At 54.6% G+C, this 23,187-nt stretch overlaps 1 protein-coding gene across 1 annotated transcript in view; it reads right to left on the reverse strand.

Moving 5' to 3' along the window:
* Positions 1–23,187, reverse strand: part of EPHB2 (EPH receptor B2) — a 126,240-nt gene that overhangs the window by 33,315 nt on the left and 69,738 nt on the right. The window contains 2 exon segments of the mRNA XM_049617853.1: positions 11,796–12,131; positions 13,306–13,461. Coding sequence (XP_049473810.1) covers positions 11,796–12,131; positions 13,306–13,461 — 492 coding nt within the window.

The following is a 23,187-nucleotide window of genomic DNA, read 5'->3' on the forward strand; positions in this document are numbered from 1 at the left end:
ACAGCAGGTAGGGGCTGGCATAAGATCTCAGACCATCTGAATCCCGGTTGAGTACATCTTCCATCCACCAAATTACTTCTCACGGCCTGGCATCTGCAGAGACTGCCCTTCTCATCAGCCCAGGCTAACTCCCTCTGGAGCCTGCAGCTCTGGAGGGTCTTAAAGCAGGGGGACAAGACGTTGTAGGCTGCCCAGGAGCCTGCCTTGTCCTGAAGGCACTGGGGAGCCACAGAAGGGCTGCAGAAGGAGTGGCAACCTGCTCCTCAAATGACATACGAGCTTGTTATCTCGACAATGCCTGTATGCCCCATGACGCCCAGTGGAAAAACGTAAGGAAGGCCCACACCTGACTCTCACCTGTTCACTCTATGCCAGGTGCTTTTCCAAATGCGTTACATAGTGAACTCCTTTAACACTCATACTAACCCCATGAGGCTGGTATTCTTATTATACCCATTTTATAGAAGAGGAAATGGAGGCATTGCGGTAGGAAGTAACTTGCTTGCCCAAAGTCACAGGGTTATCAGGCGGTGACGCTGGGATTTGAACCCAGGCCCACCCAAGTCCAACACACCCTTCCCTTCTATTGGCTGCAGCTGATGCAGGCTGAGCAGGGGGGTCTAGAAACCAGGGGACTTCAGAGGGCCTCTGAGGACATCCTGGGCCGGCTCCCATCCTGTTGCTGCAAAGCTAACTCCACTCGGCTCCCGCTGACTCACCTTACCCACCACCGCCCGGCCCTCCTCGGCTCCGGGAGCTCAGCTGTTATGGGGGCGGGTCCCACACAGCCATGGGGGTCTGGGCTTGGGGGGCTTAGCCGGCAGGCTTGGGTTACAGGCAGCTAACCCGGGCTCTGATCCCATAAGTCCCGTAACCCTGGGCGTGGCAAGGAGGCGGCATTTGCTGGGAAGATGATCAAGGCGGGCCAGTGGGGGCCAAGCGGGTCTGGCCTTTCTCCTGGAATCCAGGGGGATTAATGGAGGAGAAGAGGGAACAGCTGGATGTTCTCCCATCCCTCCTGCTGTCCACCGCCCACCCTGGGGTATCAGATTTCCCTGTAAGTTGGTCTTCAGGGAATTCTGGTATTTTCAATTACCAGCAGGGCACACCGGCAGGGGGCTGGGGTCAGTGGTGCCCTGTGACCCCTGCAAGGAGATGGAGCCCCAGGGAGTAAGCACAAAAGAGGCTTGTGGCCGAGAGGGGAAGAGGGGAGCCTGGCCAGGCAGGGCCTGCTTGGCTGGAGCAGGTGGTCAGGGGCCCTGCTGTCCCCAGCGATGCCTGGGGGAGTGTCCAGTCCCTTCATCAGTTGAGACTTGAGGAAGTGCTTTCCGCATGTGCCCCGTCTCCCTCTCAGGGCACGAGGGGGGTTGAGTCAGGTGGCCTCTCAGAGCCTTCTGGGACCAGGAGCCTTTGACGGGCAGGAAGACAGGAGGCCTGTGACCCTGGCTACTTCAAGAGGGAGTGGGTTGGACCTTGCCCAGCTTGACCTCCGCAGCCCTGAGCTCTGAGGCAGGAAGGAGATCCCCGAGTGTGTTTGGCCTTTCCCCTTTCACCAGTAAGGAGACGCCGGGAGCTTAGAGCAGTGGGGAGAAGGCGCTGAGCACTGGCAGTGTGAGACCCCACCCCAAGCCCCAGTAGCAGATCCCGCTGCATCTGTGACGTCTTCACTGCACCTGACTTCCCACCACCCCCTGAATGACGCACGGATGCCCCACGTGGCCTCAGGGCCCACCTGCCCGGCACCTGCCAGCTACCTGCAACTTGCTCCTTTACTCCCAAGTGCCATCCAGACTGGCCGCCTTTCTGTTTCCAATCACACCAAGGTCATCATTTTTCTCTCAGGGCGTTGGCCCCACAGTGTTTCTGCCTGGACACCTCGTCCCCCAGATCTCCATGGCCTCCTCACTCACATCTCAGCTAAACCGCCCCTCCTCGGAGAGCACTCCCTGTCCACCCACCCTGCCCCCTGTCACTTGCCTTCCCCCCCCAGCTTTCTTTACTTTGTAGCACTAACACTATCTGAGGGCAGGGATCTCATCTCTCTTATTCAACCCTTTATCCCTCGTGCCTGGAACAGTGTGTGGCTCAGAAGAAGCATTTATCAATATACTGGAGGAAGGAAGGAAGGAGAAAAAGAAGGGCAGCCTCTCACCTTTCCTGGCACCCTCAGGAGGCTGTCTGAGTCACTGACCTTGGGGGTTGGGACCTGGAGTAATGTCTTCCGGCAGCGGCCGGGGGAAGGCAGCACAGCTTCTGTGATGGGCGTCACAGTTGGCTCTCCCTCAGAGCCCCTGCCCCCTTGCGATGTCACACGGAGCCTCCTGCCAACCAGTCAGCCAACAACGCCACAACAGTCAATTATTACTGTGCTTGCATTCTCCAGGGTCTCTAGCAGGAACACCTTCCCCGTGACAAGACTCCTAGAGTATTTCCGGTGGATATTGGGAGAGCTGTTTTGACTGTAGCAATACAGTAAACTCCTGACAATCCAACTGCAATTCTGGGTGGCCTGATCATAACTGTCACAACAGAATTTCCACAAATAAAACACGTCCAGAAAATGGGCCTCGTTTCTCTCTGATGGGACCAAACAGGGCGGTGGACAGAAAAGAAGGAATAGTTGGGAACTGGTGCCAAGGTGGCACTTTTCTACGAAGCAAAGGAGCTCTGTGGCCAAGAAAGTCAGAGAAACACAGAGGTCTAGACCCCTGCTACACTCATACTGCACACTCCTTTGTTCAAGGCTCTGAGATGTCCTGCAGGGGAGAGACCCGGTTAACCGGGTGGTTGAGGTCTCATTTGGCTTTAGAGCCTCTTTTTCACATAACAGCTATTAATGTGTTTTGGAAGTAGCAGTTTGTGAAATATATTTTTGGGGAAAAAAAAACCCATAACAACAAAAATCAGGTCCAGGAGATAATATCTCTTTCCTTGAACCTGAGAAAGGCTCCTGTCTAGGGTGGCTGTTCATCTGCACATTCATTCTTCCCTTGATTCGGCATAGATTTAACAGCACCTGCTGGGTGCTACCCAATCAGATGGAGTGGGGTTCATCACATCCACTTCACAGATGAGGAAAGCGAGAATCAGGTCAAGTCTCCTGCCCATGGTACCTCAGCTGGTGGGATCAGGACCCTGGTGGGATCAGGTGGGATCAGGACCCAGGCCTGCCTGACTCTACAGCCCAGGTTGGTTTTTTTCTCCCTGAGTACTTGGCGGGAGCCATAAGCACGATCCGAGCAGGCTAAGGCCACGCCTTGGGCTTGGTATGGTGGAAACATCCAACGGCCCACCTCCTAGGGGGCTGCTGAACAGCCTTGATCTTACCTCTGGCTGCTGAGTGGGACCCAGTCCTACCCCAGCACCCGGACTAGCAAGATGGTGACAGCCCAAGCTTCAAATCCGGTAGCCAAGGCAGCATATCTCACCCCTCAGTGCCTCAGTTTCTCCTCTACAGAATGGGGGCAATGGCATGGATGTTGGGAGGTTAAATGAAAACCAGCATGTAAAGTGCTTAGCATAAGACTTGGTCCAGAGTAAGGGGCCGCGGGACGTCGGCCATATGTCGTTGTCTGGGCTGCTCGGACCCTTTTTTTTTTTTAATTTTTATTTATTTAATTTAAGTAATTTCTACACCTAACATGGGGCTCGATCTCACCATCCTGAGATCGAGAGCCGCCTGATCCTCCAACTGAGCAAGCCAGGTGCCCCTGGGCTGTTCAGACTCTTAAGCAGCCCTGTGAGTAGCTGAGAGCTCAGAAAGCCTCTTGAATGGTGGTGACGGTGGTCGAAGGGAGAAGAGGCAGCATTCAGGGTTCAGATCCTAGCTCTCTAATGCCCAGGTGACTGTGTGACCTCAGGCAAGTTACTTTTCACTCTGAGTCCAGTTTCCTCACTCGTAAAATGGGATGTGGCAGATATGACTTACTGCCTACCAAATACCCATTCTTTCTTTGTCAAATTAACAAAACTTGGTTCTTAGCTAGGCACATTGTGCCCAAATAACAGACTACATGTTCCTAAACTCTCTAGTAGCTATAAGTGGCCATGTGACAATATGTGTGCCAATGAGACATAAAGCTAATGTAATATGTGGGACCTCTAGGAAGTTTTTTTCAAAGGGAAGAGCCTTCTCACTCTCTTTCTTCCATCCTGCTGCCTGGAACATGGATGTGATAGCGGGAGCTCTTGTAACCATTTTGGCCTATAAAGGACAAGAGGCTGTGCGCCGGGGGGCCTGGATCCATCATGATTCCATGGAGTTGCCCAAACTCCTGTCTTCTGACATCTTTTACATATAAGAAAAATAAACCTCCGTTTTGTCTAAGCCACGATGGTAGATTGGTTGTATTATTAACCACCTCATTGTATCTATACTCTTTGCCCTATAACTTGTGTAATCCTGCCCCCCAACTCTAGGCTTAGCCATGTGACTTGCTTTGGCCAATGGGATATAAACAAACATGATATAGGCAGAGCTTGAAAAGCCCTTGCATATGTCTGCCGGCTGTCTTGGTTCCCTGTGATTGCCATAAGAACATGCCCAGGCCGACCTGATGAAGAAGAGACACAGAGAACAGAGTTATTGCCCTTGTTGTCCCAGCCAGGACCATCCTGACAGTCTGACAGCAGTCAACCTCAAACATGCCATAATGCCCTGAAAATATCCCAAGAGCTGCCAAATACCCCGGAGTAGAGGGAGTGCAAACGTATGAATATGCCTGCCCCCCCCCCCCCCCCCCCCCCCGCAACCCACCTGGCCAATCTGGAGACCTGTGAGCTAGGTGAACGCTTGTTTTTATGCCGTTGGTGTTGTGGTTGATTGTCAAACAGCATCTCTTACTTTTCTTCCTGTTATATGCAGCCAAACTCAGTCTTAACTGCTACTCTAGACCAGCAGTGCCTTCCCCGCAGAAAGCTTGGGGGGATCAAAGAGGCCGATGCGTGCAGAGGGCTCGGCCTGGGGAGGGAAGTGCCCTCTCCCTCTCTCTTCATTTCCCCAGGCCTGGGCCTCACCGGGGGCTCTCTTGGCCCATATCTCCTTCTGATCCTCTTGGCCCCCAGGAAGAGAAGTAGGTGAGTACACGCTCGTGCCAGTTCTAGAGACGAAGCCACTGTATGCCCGCCTCCCAGGAGGGCGGGAGGATCAGAGGAGAACACGCTGGCAGAAGGGGCTTTGGAAAGTTGAAAGTCTTTCCATGAGAAAGCCATGTGGAGTGGTGTCACGGGCAGGGGCCGTGACACCGGGCCAGGGTCTGGAGACTGGCTCTGCCACGGACCTGCTGTGTCATCCTGGACAGCTACTTAGGAACCTCTCTGGGCTTCAGTCTTCCTCTCTCTAAAAAAAAAAAAAGGTTTGCCCTGCAGGGCCCCTGCCGATGCTGATGTGCTTTAATTTGGCTTATGTTACCTTCGACGACAGGCAGACCCCCGAAGATACCCACATCCTAATCCCAGAATCTGTGAATATGTTACCTTACGTGGCAACAGGGACTTTGCCGATGCGATTAAGGTTATGGCCCTTGAGGTGGGGAGATTATCCTGGATTATCCAGGTAGACCCAATCTAATCTATTGAGCCCTTAAAGGAGGAGAACGTTTCCCAGCGGAGAGTCAGAGAACCGGAGAGCTGGGGCGTGAAGACACTTGACGCCCTGTTGAAGCTTCTGAGTTGGGGGGGCCACGTGCAGGGGCTGGAGAGAGGGTCTTGCGGGCTAAGGGCAGCTGCCAGCCGGCGAGGAAAGGGAGACCTCGCTCCTACCGTCCCGGGGCACTGAGTTCTGCTGGCACCTGACCGAGCAAGGAAACAGATCATCCCTTAGAGCCGTCAGAAAGGAATGTGGCCCTGCCGACAGCTTGATTTGGGCCTGAAGGGATCCAGACTAGTCTTCTGCCTACAGAGCTGTGAGACAGGAGCTGTGTCTCATTCTAAGCTGCTGAGTTTGTGGTATTTTGTCATAGCACCAGTAGGAAACTGAGACACCTTCCGATTTTGTTTGAGGCCTAGCTGACATGTCTTATCCACGTACTTACCGTGTGCTAGGTGCTCTGTCTACATGATTGCTAATCCGGACACCATCTGGCAAAGCTGCAGTGATAGATCAATACCCATTTTGAAGGTGAGGACACTGAGGCTCGGAGGAGAGACGTCTCCCATGCAGCCTGGTCACACAACTCAGAAAGGGCGGTGTGGGACGAGGGCCGAGCTCAGCACTGAGGACGCATTTTTGCCCACACGACCCGCTAGGATGTGACAACAGGGGAGCTTCCTAACTGGCCAATCTACTGTTGAGTATAGGAGATGCCAAAGACTGCATTTGCCAGCCAGGCTGTGGTGTGAATGGGCCCATGCGCACAGCCTGCCCCACTTCTGCAGAAGCTTCAGTCCGGCCAGCACGGGGCCCCAAATATGCGGTGACGTTACTCACTGTGCCGCTGCCTGCCTGGTGACTGCAGGCAAGTCCCTATATTCCCGATGCCTTACTGTCCTCACCCATGAGACAGGATAAGAAGAGGGCCCACCTCATGGAGTCGATGTGAAGATTCACCGCCAAGGACTTGGGCCCGTGTCTGGCACACAGTAAACACTCGATAGATGCGAGCCATTATTATGACCCGGGTGAATAAAAGACGAGCTCTGCTTTCTGCCTGCTGCAGGCAGGCAGCCTGGGAGGCAGCCTGGGAGGCACCTTGAGACATGACCTCAGAATATCCCAGCCGTCCCGCAAGGAGGGGCGGTGACACTCACGAGGAGATGCGTTCAGATGTGGGCTAAGTGACTCAGCTAAGGCTTTGTGCCAGAGAGCATCCGGGCTTGATCCTAAGCCAGGTTTGTGTGCCAGACTCCCAAACCCAGACCCTTCCCGGCCCGTCTCAAACTGGGCAGGGGCACGGCTGCCCGGAGCTTGCTCCGGGTGAGGTGGTATCCATCATAGCCCCGGAGGGCGGCCAAGAGTACTGGACGCTGTCCCTGAGGACGAGCCCCACGTTACAGAAGTGCCACACGCGCCCCGGGTCTGCAAGGCCGTCACCGCCTTGTGATTTGGATCTCCGCTTAAATACCACCTCCACAGAGAGGCTCTCTTCGGACGCCTGCCCCGATGCCCGTGCTCCTCCCTCCCATCCCCTGGGTTGTCTTGCTTGTTTGTGTCGAGGGCCACAGACTCTGGACAGCAGACTGCATCCTGCGTCTGCCCCTTCCCAGCTGAGTGGCCCTGGGCACATGCTTGGCCTCTCCTCGTGCCTGTTTCTTCCTCCTTCAAGTGGGGATGTGCGGCCCAGCCTGGCCTCCTTTCTCCAGGGGGCCCTGAGAGCACGCATGAAAACAGGGCGGAAAGGCGTTCCAGGATGGCGGAGTGTGGTTCGAAGGTGGCATGACGGCTTTATGAAGTCAGAAGGCAGCTCTGGCCCCAGTGAATGCCAAGGGAGTGTGAGCAAGGCCCAGTCACTTGCCCAAAAAGAATACTTTTTCCTTTTAAGGCAATGAGTTAGATATTTATATGTTGAATTTTAGGGTCTGATTAAAACCGACCACTGAATGCATTTGTCTGGAAATCAAGTCCCCAGCCTTGCTTTCCAGCCTATCGTAATTCTCTACACCCCACCTCACTCCATGCTTCCCTGAGCCCTTCTGCAAATGTTCACTGAGCATTCACTGTGGTGTGCCCCTGGCCAGGTGCCGGGAAAACCGTGGTGAGGAAAAGCAGACCCATTGTGTACCATCACGTGCTGATGGCGGGGGAGACAGACAGGAACGCCACGATCAAAGGCATAAGGCTAAAATCTCAACCAGGGAAGCTTGAGGGCCATGGTGCTGGGGGTGTGACCAAGTCAGGAAGGCCAATAAAGATGAGCTAAAGTCTGAAAGAAGAGTGAGGAGAAAAGCAATCCAGGCAGAGGGAACATGCGCAGAGGAACAAAAAGAACTCTCCCTCCGGCTTGCCTCCCGCACTTCCCTCCCCTGGGACACCTTCCTCCCTGCAGGATTCCATCTCTTTTTCTTACAAGCTTCTCCATTCTCCAAAGCCAAGCTCAAATGCCTCTTCTTCCAGGAAGCCTTCCATGACTTGCCCTCCTCCTGTTCTCCAGGAGGAAATGATCTTTCCTGCCTGTGATCTCTCTCACCTCCCCATATACATCCTTGGGCCCTTATTCATTCCATCTTTAATGTAGATGCTGTATCCAGTCTTTCCAACCAGGGCATCAATCCCCAAGGGCAGGAACTCTGTCTTCTCTAGTATAGATTTGCAGTCACATAGTTCTGAGTTTATATCCTAGTTGAGGCCACTTACTCGTGGGACTTCGCATAAATGGCTCTATCTCTCCGGGTCTCTGTTTCCTTATCTGGCAAATGGGGATAATGTGCTGAGGGCGTGGTGTGGCTGCACAGGCCCCAGCTGGGCTCTGACCATCTGTGAGAGAGTCAGCTTGTCAAGGGGCTTGAAACAAAGAGGAGGGAGATAGGGTGTTTGTGATCTAGAAAGCCCCAGGGCTTTGAGGGCATACAGGGGCTTAGACCCGCTTAGACCCGGGTTTCCCGAGTTTGTCTCACGGTAAGGAATACTTGAGCCACTTGTTACAAATGCAGATTCCTGGAGCCCACTCCAGGAATTCTGATTTAGCAGGTCTGAGGTAGGGCCAAGAACTTGTGTTCCGGAAAAGCTCTCGTATAGTCCTGATGCACAATTTGGTGGAAAAATGGAGGCCCCGAGGGAGGCAGTGGTTTTCACGAGTGTGATGGGTTGGATCAGTTATCTCAGCTCTGCCTCTTGGAACAGGATTGTGCACCCACACCCTTTGCCAAGTAACTCTGCAGGGTTCATTTGCTGTTGGTGACTGTGTCCCAAGCAGAGGCATGTGTTTGTGTGGCATGGCTTGGCCCGGCCACTTGTGCTCCCAGCATTCACCATAAGAGAAACGAGCCTGGGTGGCTGCTGGTCCAAGGGGAATGGGAGACATATGGAACAGACTGAATCCAACCCACATTCTGGAGTCCTGCCCAGAATAGAGAGCCCTGCTGCAGAGTAGCTAAACCCTAGCTGCCCCACAGACTAGTGAGTGAGAAAATAAATGTTCATTGTTGTAAACTACTAAGTTTTGGGGTGGTTTTGTTATGCAGCATTGTTACAGCAATAGCTGACTGATACACTGAGGTCATGCAGCAAATCAGTGGCAAAGCTGGGATTCAAACTCAGGTTTGAATCCGGTGCTTGTTTCTCACTGCATCTGTCTTTCAATCCTGAGGGCTCCCCCTTGCACCTTCTCCTCTGGAAGCCTCTCACTTCCACTCTGTTCCATCTCTAATCTCTGGGAACTAGGGTCCAGCTCAAGCAGCCAGACTCTACTCCTTGCAGCTAATAAGCTGAGGCTTCTTGAGTAGGCCTCCCTCAGGGCTCCCAAATAGGTCCAAGAGAGGCTGCTACAGCCAGGGAAAGAACTCCCTCTCCTCTACCTTCATTCCCCCCTCTACCAGGAGCCTGGGCTTCCCTACCTCAGAGCTTTGTCCAGTTGGACAGCCTCACAGCTGAGGCTTCATAATCTGTGAGGTGTCTTTACCAACAGCTGTTGGTTCTCTCAGATTGCCTGCCTTGAGTCAGCTCCATCCGGACCCCCAATCTGAGCGGGGCTTAAATGCACCCATGACCCCACAAGAACTGCAGGCACATGCTCACAAATATGCCCTGTTGGCCACAGCGAGGCCGCAACCATTCACAAACAAAACCACACTCCTTCTCATACACAAACACACAGAGAGGCACGACCACATTCATACGTATAAATTCGTGCTCAAACACACCCCCCTCCAAGCCCCTCACATTCAGACACACCCATGCTCATGAATGCATGTATAAATAAGAAGCCACATGGCCACAGAACATGTAATCACAATCATAAACACATGGTCGCCCAAACACATACAGTGATGCACCCACACATTCTTACACATGCACTTGCTCTCACACACCATCAAACCCAATGTCCTCGGACATACCCTGGATTGTGCCCAGGCACCATCTGTTTGTCCTAGTTAATTCCTGTCTCTTACCCTTCCTGCTTTGTGACTCAACTTCTCTGACCATCGTCTGTCAAATGGGGGCATGGATGTCTCCTACTCAAGGAAGCTGGGGGTATGCAGTGAGGTCATGTATAGAAAGTACCCCTCAGCCAGGTGGAGCTGGTTGGCCCCTTTCTTTCCATGTCCTTGTTCATGCCTTTCCTCATTCTTTTTTTTTTTTTTTAATGTTTTTATTTATTTTTGAGAGAGAGACAGAGCATAAGCAGGGGAGGGGCAGAGAGAGAGAGGGAGACAGAGAATATGAAGCAGGCTCCAGGCTCCGAGCTGTCAGCACAGAGCCTGATGTGGGGCTCGAACCCACAAACCATGAGATCATGACCCGAGCCAAAGCTGGACGCTTAACTGATGGAGCCACCCAGGTGCCCCATAAGACATTCCTTTCTATCACTCCCTTAAAATTTTTTTTGTTCCTTTAAACTACAGGTCAAATCCTGCCTCTTACAGGAAGCGTCCCTAGACCTATATCTCTGGATCCCTTGTGCACTTACTGTGTGGGTCTCACTTGACATCAGAAGGATAACCTGAGAGATTGTTAGAGATGCAGCTTCTCGAGCCATACCCAGACCTACTGAATGAGAAACTCTAGGGAATGTTCAGCCCACTCACCTTTTCTCCCGGAGCCTGGCCTCCCTTGGCCCTTCCTTGGACAGGGCCCCCCAGACCATGCTCACAGCGGAAGCTGGGCAAGGGTTGTTGACTGAATAACTGAGGGGCACCCTCAGTTTTCAGCCTATAGGTCCCATGAGGTCCTTGAAAATCTCATGTGGCCCTTGGTTGGGGGATGAGGCTGGGAAGTGTCTCCTGGACCTGGGCACATGGGGGTCACTGGCGACCCAGAGGACAGTGGTCTTGGTGGAGAGAAGGGGCCAGAAGCCTGCGTGGAGTGGACTGAGGAGGGAATGGCAGCAGTGGTGAGACTACCTTGTTTGGCAACTTTTTTTTGCTATGAGGGAAGTAGGGCAGAAGACGGAGTGACGTGGGGTGAAAGGTGAGCTGAGGGAGGAAAGTTTGCCTGAGTTGAACTGGAGTGGGCGGGAGGCTCACAGAAGACACCTGTGGAAACTGCTAGATGTCTCCTGGCCGTGTCCCCACCGCCCACTGGGAGAGGTCTAAGTTAGGCTTCGAGGGGTCGCATCCCCTGGCCTCCTCCGTGGTTCGGTGAGGCCACATGACCAAGCTCTTTCCGGGGGAAGGTGCACAGAAGCGACAGGTGCCACTCCCGCTTACCCGGCTTGGAACATTACTGTGGCCCTGCGTCCTCTCTCTCCCACCCTCCCCGCAGGCCGGAGCACAGACAGGCCCGCACCTCAGCATCGGTCGTGCGCACAGGCAGGGGGCGTGGGGGGCGCTGACGCACACGGAAGAACCCGGGCCCCCGCGTCTCCAAGTGGATCCGATCTACCCACTAACCTGGATTGCTCACCTGTGGACTCTCACAGGGGAGAAGCCTGAATTTCTGTGTTAACTTTAAGCCACTGAACCCTTTTTGTTATAGCAGCTTCACGCTTACCTTCAACGACACACATTCACCAAACGACAGCGGTTATTACGAACACCATGACAACGGACAGGTAAACGCTTACCCTCCCAGGTGAGTACAGCCTTGGAAAAGCAGAAGCCACTCCACAGGGGCGAGAGGGTCTTTGATGAGGGCTGGCGGGATACTGGTTTGCACAGCAGGGCGCGGCCCTGCCCCCGGAGCGTGCATTTGAAGTGCTTACCTGCCTGGTTGGTGGTGATGTTCACGGAGGCGAACTGAGGCGAGAAGGGGCTCTGGTCGGTGACACCGTTCACGGCCTGGATCTCGAAGGTGTACTGGGTGTGAGCCAACAGGTCACTGATGTAAATGCGCGGCTCGGTCAGGCCCAGCTGGCGGGGTGCATACTGCACGTTGTCCCCACAGCGGGTGCAGGCGCCCCGGCCTGAACCACAGCTCTTGCAGATGATGTTGTAGACGAGATCCTCACGGCCTCCTGAATCGCGGGGCGGGGTCCACTCTAGCATGAGGGAGGTCTCGTTGACACTGGAGATCACCGCCTGGGGTGCGGAGGGGATGGCTGAGGGTGGGGAGAGGTTTCGGTCAGTGGGGGGCTGTGGAGGTACGTTCCCCAAGAGACGGCTCTCTGCCCACTGCCCTGGCTCCAGCCCAGGCCCCCAAAGTCTTCCTTCGCATCCTTTCTCCCCTCCACCCATCAGAGAGATGCTTCTAGAATATAACTCTCATCTTGCTGCACATCTGCTCAACCCTTTCTCCCTGGACTCCAACCTCCTTGGTGTTTGTTACCGGGACCAGGACCAGTCTTTTTGTGTTGGGGATTACACCCACCTGATATCTATTTCCCCTTCTTCCTTCTAATAGCATCCCGATTTTATTTGGGGGGGGGGGGGGCAATATGTCCAGCCAGAAGACTATATTTCCCAGCCTCCTGTGATTAAGTGCTGACCACTGAGATACGGCAGAGGTTTTTTGGTTAGGACCTTTTCTTAAAAGGGCACAGCTATAAAATGTGCCTATGTCCCTTTCCTCCTTCCTCCGTCTAGAATGTGTGTGATGGCTGGAGCTTCAGCAGCAATGCTGGACTAGGAAGTGACCCGAAGGAGAGGAGCCACATGCCGAGGATGGCAGGGCAGGAAGAGTGAGCCGGGTCCCAGAGAACTTCGCGGATTTGCCACAATTATCCCAGGGGTACCTATCTTTGGGGTTCTGTGAAGTGAGAGAATAAATCCTTATGGTTTACGTCACTGGGGTCAGCTCTGTCTCTTGTCGCCTGCAGCTGAATGCCATTCCTGTCTGATCCAGGGGTGGGGAGATTGCCCTCGTAGTCATCCCTTTCTTTGAGAACGCTGGCCTGTGATTCAGGCGGCCGCCACCAGGTTAGAACACTGGGCAGCCTCTTCTGTCACAGACACCAGGTTGGCTCTCCTTCTGCCAAGCCTCCCATTTACTGTCCCTTTGTGAATCGAGACCTTGACTTTATCCTCCATGTGACTGGCAGGAGGAGGTAAGGAGCCAGATGCCAGCTCCCTGGTAGCTGCTTGTTGGCAATCCAACCACCCCAGGATGGTCCTTTTCCAAACGGCTTTTCATTTCCCCTCCCATCAGGTGATTGGCTGCTCCCCTCTCGGGAAAGGCTGGCTGCAGCCCGACGGCTGTCCAGCCCTTGCTCTGAGCTTTCTGCACGTGGCCTCGGGACTCGGTCAGGCATTGCTCCCGAGAGGCCCCGAACGTACTTGTGCAGGGCATGTCCAGGGGGTCCAGGTCTGCTCTGTAGTAGCCGTTGCGGCAGACGCAGTTGGTCGCCCCTTCGGAAGTGGTCCGGCTGTTGATGGGGCAGTGGGTGCAGGCCTCGTCCCCTTGGTTGGCCTTGAAGGTTCCAGATGGGCAACCTGGGACAGAAGACAAGGAGAATTGCTGGAGAAACCGGAGGAGGGCTCAGAGGTCACAAGGCATGGAGAGACCCTGAAGTTTCTCGTAGACGCCACACGGCATCACGGAGGGGCCGCGAAGTGCAGTTGTTGGGAAGTCCCATCTCCTAAAGCTCCTGGGGGCCTCCAGGCTCCAACCTGGCAGTCCCTTCTGTGCCCAGAAGGTTCCAGGCTACCTGGCGTCTTGTCTCTGAAGCTGTCTATGGGTTCAGCTGGGGCCCCTAGCAATCCTTCTTCAAATACTCCAGGTTGGCTGAGCCACAGCTTCCAGGGTCAATCCTGACTTATTCCGAAGACCCTGAAGGGGTCTGGGGAAGCGCCCATGGCCCAGTCTTGCTCACTAATGTCTGGCTGAACCCTGATTCTTGTAACTAGATTCCTGGCTTCCAGGTGATTGAGGATGATTACATTACAGTAGCAAAGTGCGGGGCATGTAGAAAGATGACGTGGGTATAGCAGGAAAGAACACTGACTTTGGAAGTGGACAGGACTGGGTTTGAGTCCCAGATGGGCCTTTTACTAGCTGTGTGGCCATAGAGAAGCGGCTTACGCATTCTGAGACTCAGTTTCCTTATTTGTAAAATCATGATCCTAAGACCTATTTCTGAAAGCCATTGGGGGAATCTGGCATAGTGTGTGAGGTACATGGCACGAGGCCTTGCACAGTGTGGGTGCCCAATGAGTACTAGCTGTTAGTGCAGCAGGTGTTTGATCAACTTATTTCGCTAAACGGAGCCTGCAATACCAGGGACAGCCTGAGGAGGGAAGTGTTTGCACTTGATGGGCATGTTCATCTAAGAGGGCTCTTCCAGAGGCTTCCGCCTTCTTCCCTGCTCTGGGGGGACTGCTCAGGATCTGGGTTCAGGCCCTGCAGCTCAGGGCTCAGGTTCTACAAGAAATGACCAGTCCTATGTGGACCAGTGTGCAAATCCACCCTACCGTCTTCCTCCTAGCCCTGGGCTGGGAATCGGGAGGCCTGGGGTCCAGGCCCTGTCCCTTTCCTGGCCTGTTTCTTCTCCTGCTTACTGGGGTTCATAATCCCACCTCTGCTGTGATCTTGGGAGGGAGGATCATGGAAGGGGTAACTGAGAAGGCGGATGGGGAAGAGCTTTGCAACAGGCAAGTTCCTCCTTGGAATGAAATGCGGCTACACTGTCCCCGGGCCAGGGACGCTCACATTCCATGCCTGTGTGCTGTGTGACCTTTGGCAAGCCATCTCTGCCTCTCAGAGCATCACTTTCCTCATATGTAAGTGGCTAACATAAATTTCCCTCAATTATTTTTCCAGCCCCAGTCTCCAAGCTTATCCTCCAAGTTCCCATCTTAGCAAACTGCCCTCCTCTCAAGTCTTCAACCGGCTCCAGCCTCGGAGACCCCACCCTCTTTGGGGCTTCTGTTACTTGAGATCGGAAAGCTTTACTCCCCTGCCATAATTATTCATCAAGGGGTCCCCTGGCCGTGCTCTTGGCTCCCTCAGGATCGGAGCCCTGTCTGATTCACGGCTCCTTCCCCTGTGCCCAGCACAGAACCCAGCACTCAGCAGATGCTCCATTAACACCGCTTGAAGTTGCCTTGCCTAAGCGGGAAGAGCTTGGGCTTTGGGGATCGTGCGAGCAGGAAGGCAGTGGAGAACGGTGGCTGGTGTGCAGGCTGCTTGGCCAATCCCCAGCAGTATGACCTCGGGCCAGTCGCTTAAGCTATTTCCTTCCTGCAAAATGGGGACAACAGCATCTATGTTCTATAATTGCTGTGAGGATCACACTGGTTAATTTAGGCAAAAATTCCCGGAATAATTCCTGGCATTATTGAACGGTATCTGGTTCAAATACCAATCTGCTGGGTGACCTCAGACAAGTAGTTCACCTTCTCTGAGCTAAAGTTTTCTCATTGCTGAGAGAGCATCTACCCCATAAAGTGGACTCCATGCGATGGCCAGTGTCTGGCATGGGGGTGGGGAAAGGTTGTGGTTACAATCTCAGGGCTTTGCTGGATGACACAAGCGTGCAGTAAATAAGCCACACACAAGTCCCCCTGGGACACTAGGAAGCAGCACCCTCCCCCTGGGGTCCTAGTTTACCTGCCATTTGGAGGGGGCTTCCAGAAGGTGGCAACCGACTTAACAGACAGCGACACTGGCTGATGTCACCTGGACCAGGCCCTGTGGGGATCCTGAAGAGCCAGCTCCAGTCCAGTCCTTAAGAAACTGCCAGGCAAGGGCCAAGTCAGGACTTTGACATAACCATTCAGGCCACAGTGACACCAAGGAGGATGGCACTGAGTGCTCTGGGGAGTTTTTAGGGCTTCTGCTGTACAGATGGGGATACCAGGCCTTCAGAGTGTAAATACGAAGCAGCCAACATTTACCGAGTAGTTTTTGAAAATGTTTATTTATTTTGAGAGAGAGAGAGAGAGAGAGAGGGAGAGAGAGCAAGCCAGGGTGGGGGTGGGGGGGCAGAGAGAGAGGGAAAGAGAAAGGGAGAGAGAATCCTAAGCAGCCTCCGTGCTCTCAGCACAGTGCCTGATGTGGGGGGCTCGATCCCACAAACCACAAGATCAGGACCTGAGCTGAAATCAAGAGTTGGATGCTCAGCTGACTGAGCCACCCAGGCAGCCCTTACTGAGTACTTACTAAATACTGGCACTGTGCTAAGTACTTAACCCATAGTAACTCATCCAGTCGTTACCCAGCCCTGTGATGGAGGGAGTGTTATCACCTGCATTTTCAGATGGAGGCACGAAGGCACAGAGGTGGAGGAATTTGCTAGGATGTGAGCTTACCGTGGCACAGTTGAGATTCAATCTTGGGTGGTCTGACTCTAGAGGCTTCCCTAACCACCACACTACACTGCCCTTATGCAACTTGCATTGTTGTCAAAGGTCTGCGAGTGCTGGGCAGGGATTGGCAGCTCCTGGGTGGGTGCCCAGAGCTCTCTCCACTTGACTGCACTGGCTTTGGGGTCCTGAGTCCTCCTGCCCTCCTTCCTTCTTACTTTCCTCTCAGGCACCAGAGTTTCCCTGCTGTCTGGATAAAGAGGGCCATCTTGGCACTATCCAGTCAGCTCTGGCTCTTGTTAAGTGATTGATCTCTCTGAGCCTCAGTTTCCTCTGCTGTAAAGTGGGGGTACAGGGTTCCTGTGAAGGGGGGGTCTAGGACCATCCTAATAGATGCCAAAAGGTTTTGATCCCAAGATCAGGGCCCTCCTGGCTCCCTTTCGGGCAAGAGCCGGCCCAGCTTAGCACATCTCTCCCATCTGCTGGTAATTCCCGGGGCCTGGCTGGTGAGTGGCTGCCCACAGTCTCCTCTGTGCCGTGCCAGCCCCTCCATCTGGGCCACCTTCCTGGCTGTCCTTCCCAGTCACCACATCCTGGCCCCATCTCAGACTCCCCAGGCTGCCTCCTTCAGAAGCCTTCCCTCTTTTAGGTGTCCGGCTGGACACCCCTCCGCCTTCTCACTGGGCGGCTATGGTTTCTGTATCTCTCGGCACCGTGCTTCACAAAACCCACTCTTTCGTCTTGCAAGGTGACGTCACTCTCCACCCAGTCCCCCGGAACCCTGGATGCCTCCTCCCTCCCCTCACCCCCTGCGGCCAATTATCAGGTCTTCCCCCCACTCAGCAGTGCCCCGTCCTGGCTCTTCCCTCCTACTGTTCCACCCATGCGGGCATCCAGAAAGCTCTTCTTACCTACTCCTTAGCCTCTCATGGCCATCTGGCCTCCTCCTGCCCACCCTCCAGAGCCAGCTTTCTAAAGTACAAACCTTTTTGTGCCACTTAAAAATCCACAATGGCACACAATGGAATATTATTTGGCCGTAAAAAGGAATAAAACACTGATACGTGCTACAACGTGGATGAACCCTGAAAACACTGTGCTTAGTGAAAGAAGCCAGTCACAAAAGGCTACATGTTGTATGCTTCCCTTTATCTAAAAGTGTCCAGAGCAGCGATCTCTAGAGACAGAAGTAGCTTAGTGGTTGCCAGGGACAGGGGAGAGCAGAGAATGGAGAGTGACCGCTAATGGGCAAGAGGGTTTCTTTCTGAGGTGATGAACGTGTTCTAAAATTGACTGCAGTGACAGTTGCACAATTCTATGAATACACCAAAAATCACTGAATTGTACAATTTAGCTGAATTCTATGGTATGTGCCTCACGTCACAATAAAACTGCTATTAAAAAAAAAATCCGCAACAGCTCCCCAAACTGCTCAGGGCCCCCAGGCCCCCAGGGCTGGCACCTGCCTGCCTCTCAGTGCCCACCACCCTGAGCTTTGTGCTGTTCCGCACAGTCCGATACATGTGGTGCCTGCCCCAGGCCTGCCTCCACACCTCCAGCCTCTGTCCACCCTGCCCTCATTCCCTGCAATGCCTTCCCCTTGTCATCAAACTCCTACACCCCTTTAAGACCTGGCTTAGGTACCCCCTCTTCCAGGAAGCCTTTCCTGGAGGGAAGGCTTCTTTCTCTCTCTCTTTTTTTTTTTAATGTTTATTTATTTATTTTGAGAGCGAGAGGGTGTGTGGTGTGGGTGTGTGAGCGGCAAAGACAAAGGGAGAAAGAGAATCCCTAGCAGGCTCCGCATCGTCAGCACAGAGTGTGTGATGCAGGGCTCGAGCTCATGAACTGTGAGATCACGACCTGAGCTGAAACCAAGAGTCGGAGGCTTAACCGACGGAGCCACCCGGGTGTCCCAGAGGTGCCTGTTTTGCTTACTTAGTCATGAACCTCTAAGTGCCTGGCTGGACTGTGGATTCCCAGTCCGATGCCGGGTGCCTAGCAGGTGACGGGTAGTGATAAAGCTGCAAGAGCGTCCAGTGCAACCCCCTTATCCGACGTTGGGGGAAACTGAGGCCCAAAGAGGGGCAGACACACCTGGCTCTTCAGCAGCAGAGGCAGATTCTGATACCAGGTATACTGTGTGAGCGGGGGGGAGGCCCTCAGCTCTGGTCTGCCACCTCTTTGCCCACAGAGAGGTCAGGAACCGCGGCCCGCCCTCAGTGCCCAGTGCCCTAGGGGATGTGCTACTCCTAGCTTCTCAGCTGCGAAGGCATTCAGTCCTGCCAACATCCGGGTTTCATGCACAGAACTGGGAAGAAAACGGACCTGGAGGCCGTGCCTCTGACAGGTGCCTTCTCTGAGACTCAGTCCCCTCCTCCGGAAAGGGGGCTGATGATACGTGCAAGGTATGGATGCAGTCAGAGTCTCTGCGTGGCTCTCCTTGACCCACTTCTGCCTCCCCTCTAATCCCCCACACTCACGGGAGAGATCTGAATGAATCGGACCCACCACACTCTGCTTATTTTAAACTCACGGGTGGCTCCCCGTGGCACTGAGAACTACCCCACACCCAGCCCTGGTCCGAGAAGCCCACCGGGCTGGCTCTGTGGTCTTCCTGGCATTTCTGGACACTTCTCTCACTCAATTGCACTCCAGCCCCTCGGTTGGCAAGAGTGCCCCTGCCTCAGGGCCTTTGGCCATGCTGTCTCTCAGCCTGGAGCACTGTCTCTGCTTCCTATGGTTGACCTGCTTCTTCTTTCAGGCCCCAGCTTTCTTTTTTTTTTTTAATTTTTAAAAAATCTTTATTTATTTTTGAGAGAGAGAGAGAGAGAGAGAGCGCAAGTGGGGGAGGAACAGGGAGACACAGAATCCAAAGCAGGCTCCAGGCTCTGAGCTGTCAGCACAGAGCCTGACATGGGGCTTGAACTCACCAACTATGAGTTCATGACCTGAGGTGTAGTTGGATGCTTAACCGACTGAGCCACTCAGGCGCCTCTCAGGCCCCAGCTTTAATGTCACTTCCCAGAGAGGCCCTCCCTGACCACCCTGGCCAGAGTGATTCTCTCATTACACTCTGACTCAGTCTGTTTCCTTTGTTGACACTCATCTCGAATTGTAATTATATTAGAAAACAGCTTATAAAATGTGTGATGTCTTTTCCCTGCCTGGGAAGTGCCTGCAGAGGGGAAGAGGAACTAGGTTTGTCTGGCTCTCTCGTTGGTTCCCTAACTCCTGGCAAAGTGGTGGGAGCATAGTAGCTGCTCAATACATGTACTTGTCGCATAAACGAATATGCCCCTTACAGGGTGCCATGAGAAAATACTTGGCCAAGCAAATGCCAGGCTCGGTGCCACCGTCACCATGTCAATTTCATCTGGCTCCGTGGCTGCTCAGATCCCACTCCACTTCCCATCTTCTGTCCCCATGGGTCATCCCAGGGGGCTGTCCCCTTATGGTGACAACTCATCCTGCTTTTCAAACTGGAAGTCCCGTGTCCCAGAAACGTCCTCGGTCTCTGGTAACCTGACCCTCTGGTACACTTCTCTGGCCCTATCGGTCACCTCTCTCGCCTGTTTGCTGTTCCCTAGATGCCCTGGCTGCACGTGCAAGGGCCCCTTTGCTTGAATGTCCTTCTGCCCATCAGGGATGGGGTTCTGAGATGGACGCCTCTGGGAGGCCGGCCTCCACTCTCTACAGCAGACACCTCAGACCCCTACTGTGGCACATCAGACACACTCTCTGGGCAGTGGTGTCCTGCTCAATGGCCCTCTGGGGCGGGGAAGGGGGGCGGGAAGCCCTGATTGGTCACCTTTGTCAATTTCGGTGGCAAAGCTCCCACTAGGACAAATTTCAAGCTACCAGTCTGAGATAACTGAACGTGGAGTTGGGAAGAAATGTGCATGGCTGGCTCTTGAAAGCCAGGCTGGTACCAACCAGCTCCATCCTACCACGGACCTCACCCCTCCGCCACTTATCTGTGTGCTGCTCCCCGGTGGATGGACCCTGGTTGGGGGAGGGGCTGGGTCTTCAGTCTCCACATCCCCAGTGCCAGGTCTGGCACATAATTGGTGCTCAGTCAGCTCAGTTTGCTAGCTGAGGGCAGGTCTGTCTCCCCGAGTGGATGGTGGGGGGCTCAACAGCAGGGGCTGTGGGTTTGGTGGGCTAATATCCACACAGAACACACAGCAAGTTCTGTACCATATACATGTTAGCTATTATTACTCACCCAGAGTGCAAGGGTGGTAATAATTCTCATTTATCATGTGCTTTCCAGGTGCTGAGGCCAGTGCAAGTGATTGGCACGGAATCTCTCATTAAATCCACCTGACCACCCACTGAAGTGGTACCATTATCACCCCCCTCCCCCTTGTACGCACGAGGAAACTGAGGCTTGGCAAGGGGGAAGGTGAAATGGCGATGCCGAGGTCACATAGCTACTAAATGACAGAGCTGAGGTTTGACCCCAGGTCTGTGGGATTCCAAAAACCTTGCGCTCAGGTATTCCTGGACGTAGAAATTATCGCACGGCTTGAACGTCATTACTGGAGACCCTGTCGTCAGGCCTAAGAGGGGACAGGGCTTGCCGGGTCACTCAGCAAGACAGAGGCGAAGCCTGGCCCCACACACCTGGGGACTTGGGACCAAAGCAGCCAGTCAGCGCCCGCCTTCTGCAGATGCCCAGATCCCTTGGCCAGGCAACCCCAGGCAGGGATGGCAGCTGGCCGGGAGAGGGAAGGAGGATTATGGGGAAACAGATTTTCTCCCCACCTGCCCCCTGGGCTCCGGGATAGGTGATAATTGACCGAGTGAGCCCTGAGTCAGGCCGAGGCAGGGCTCCATCTGGACCTGGCACGGCGGGGCCGCTAATTGGCGCTGGGTGATCTTTGCAGCCTCCCTGCCAGGCTCGCAGGTCCTTTGCTGTCTTCCCAGAGACTCCGGTTTAATCCCCAGACGACCGATGCCACGGTGGAGTCAAACGCTCCGTCAGGCCCAGTGTGCCAGGCCTTGGGGGTGGGGAAGGAGCTTCTCCGCCTCCCTGGGGGTCCCGTAGAGCAGAGGGCTCTGTCCGGGCAGAGGCGGCTTCACCTTCTAGCTCCCGAGCGCCCGAGCAGCAGGTCTGATGAAACGGAACCTGGGTGTGGACCGTGGAGCCGGCTGCCCGGGCTGAATCCCAGGCCTGCCTCTGGCTAACGGTGTGACCAGGGACAACGTACCTCACTCTCAGCACCCTTGTCTGTATAATGGGGAGAATGATAACACCGACCTTCTATTTGGTGGGGAGAGGACGTGAGTTAATCTAGAAAAAGCACGGGCAGCAGTGCCTGCCTAGGGCGCACTGAGCCCTCCACAAGTGTCTGCTGTTACTATCTCCGTTCATTCTTGGCCCCCCACTTGCTGTGTGCCAAGCCTTGGGGGTACAGAGACAAAAAAGATGTGGTGGTCCCTGCCCTCAGGAGTCTGTGTCCAGTCGGAGAGATGCTGAGTTACGAATTGATTCAATAGGCATGTATTGAGTCCCTGTTATGTGCCAGGCACGTGACACGGAGACAAAGGCCCAGGCCCTGCCTGTAAGAGGCCATGACTGAGCAGGGGGCCGGCACACCTTCCCCTGACCAGACCTGACTGCTGGCCACTCTGGGCAGAGGGAGCGGGCTCCAGGCTCAGCAGTGCCAGGTTGGAAGGGCAGCCGGCTCACTTTCCTGCCTTGGGGTCTCCAAGAAGTTCTGGGTTTGGGTTGGGGAGAGGAGTTTGAGCGGGCGGCGGAGAGTTCTGGGCCCAGAGAGGGGAGGCTGGGCTAGGCTGCCCCTGTGGCTCCCTGCTCCCCTTGCTCTGTGAGCCCGGGGCCACTTCCTGCCCACTCTGGGCTGGCCTCTATGGCCTCTCCCGGGTGTGGGACTCCGGCTATGGCCAGGCTCAGGCACCCAGTCCTGGGTCCTATGTTCTTCAATTGTGGATCAACCGATCTGTGTATTTTCAGGGCGTTGTGCTGTGACTATGTCTGAGCGGAGCTTGCGGTATTCCCGTGGTGGAGCAAGGGGGGTTTGGGGGGTCTTCCCCATGCAAAGTGGCTTTTGCATTTTGCACGCTTCCTCCTCTTGCGACTGAGGTTAAACCAGTGGAGTCAGTCCCCCTGGACTGAACTGGGCAGGGTGCCTGATCCTTTGTGGCATGGGCACAGCCACGCTGGAAGCCGGTGGCAAGCTTCTGGGCTAGGAGGGACTTCCTACCACTGTGTACCTACCAGGCACCTGCCTGGTGCTGGGCCAGCAGCTTCCTCAGCTCCTAACCTCACTCAGTCTGCACAGTCACCCTGTGCAGTAGGAGGTGTTGTCTCCATTTTAGAGATAAGGAAACTGAGGCTCACAGAGAGGAATGCCTCGTCCAAAGTCAGTCAGAGGCTGTGACCCACAGTTCTTCCTAACTCCTGTCTCTGAGGCTCTCAGTGTTCCAGCTTGACAAAGGGTGCCCCCCGCATCTTCTACCTTTCTCCCTGTCTCCTCCCCTGAGAAGGGGGGCCCTGCCTGGCCAGGTTAAGTCCAGGGAGTGCCTCAGGCTCATTCCCCTGCTGTGGTAGCTCCTCCTGGGACCACCCAGGGGATGTCAGTCATCCTGCCTCCGCCGCCCCCCCACCCCAACTCCCCCACATGCCCAGGCTACCCCCGCCTGCCCCTGCCGGGACCTGGGCTCTGTGGATCCCTGCCAGCAGCTGGCAGGACGACAGAAGTCAGAAGGCAGCGGCAGGAACCGTGTTAACACGTCTCCTCTTTCCCTGAGGGGGGGGATCCCAGGGCCTCCCCAAGCCAGCTTCCACACCGGCCATCTGTGGCGTCCCTCCTCTGCTCGAGACCCTTCAATGCATCCCCGTGCCTGTGGCGAGCCCAGCCTGCTTTGGCCTCCCCTCCATGGTCCACCTTG

This window comes from Panthera uncia (assembly GCF_023721935.1).
Source record: "Panthera uncia isolate 11264 chromosome C1 unlocalized genomic scaffold, Puncia_PCG_1.0 HiC_scaffold_4, whole genome shotgun sequence".
NCBI lineage: Eukaryota > Metazoa > Chordata > Mammalia > Carnivora > Felidae > Panthera > Panthera uncia.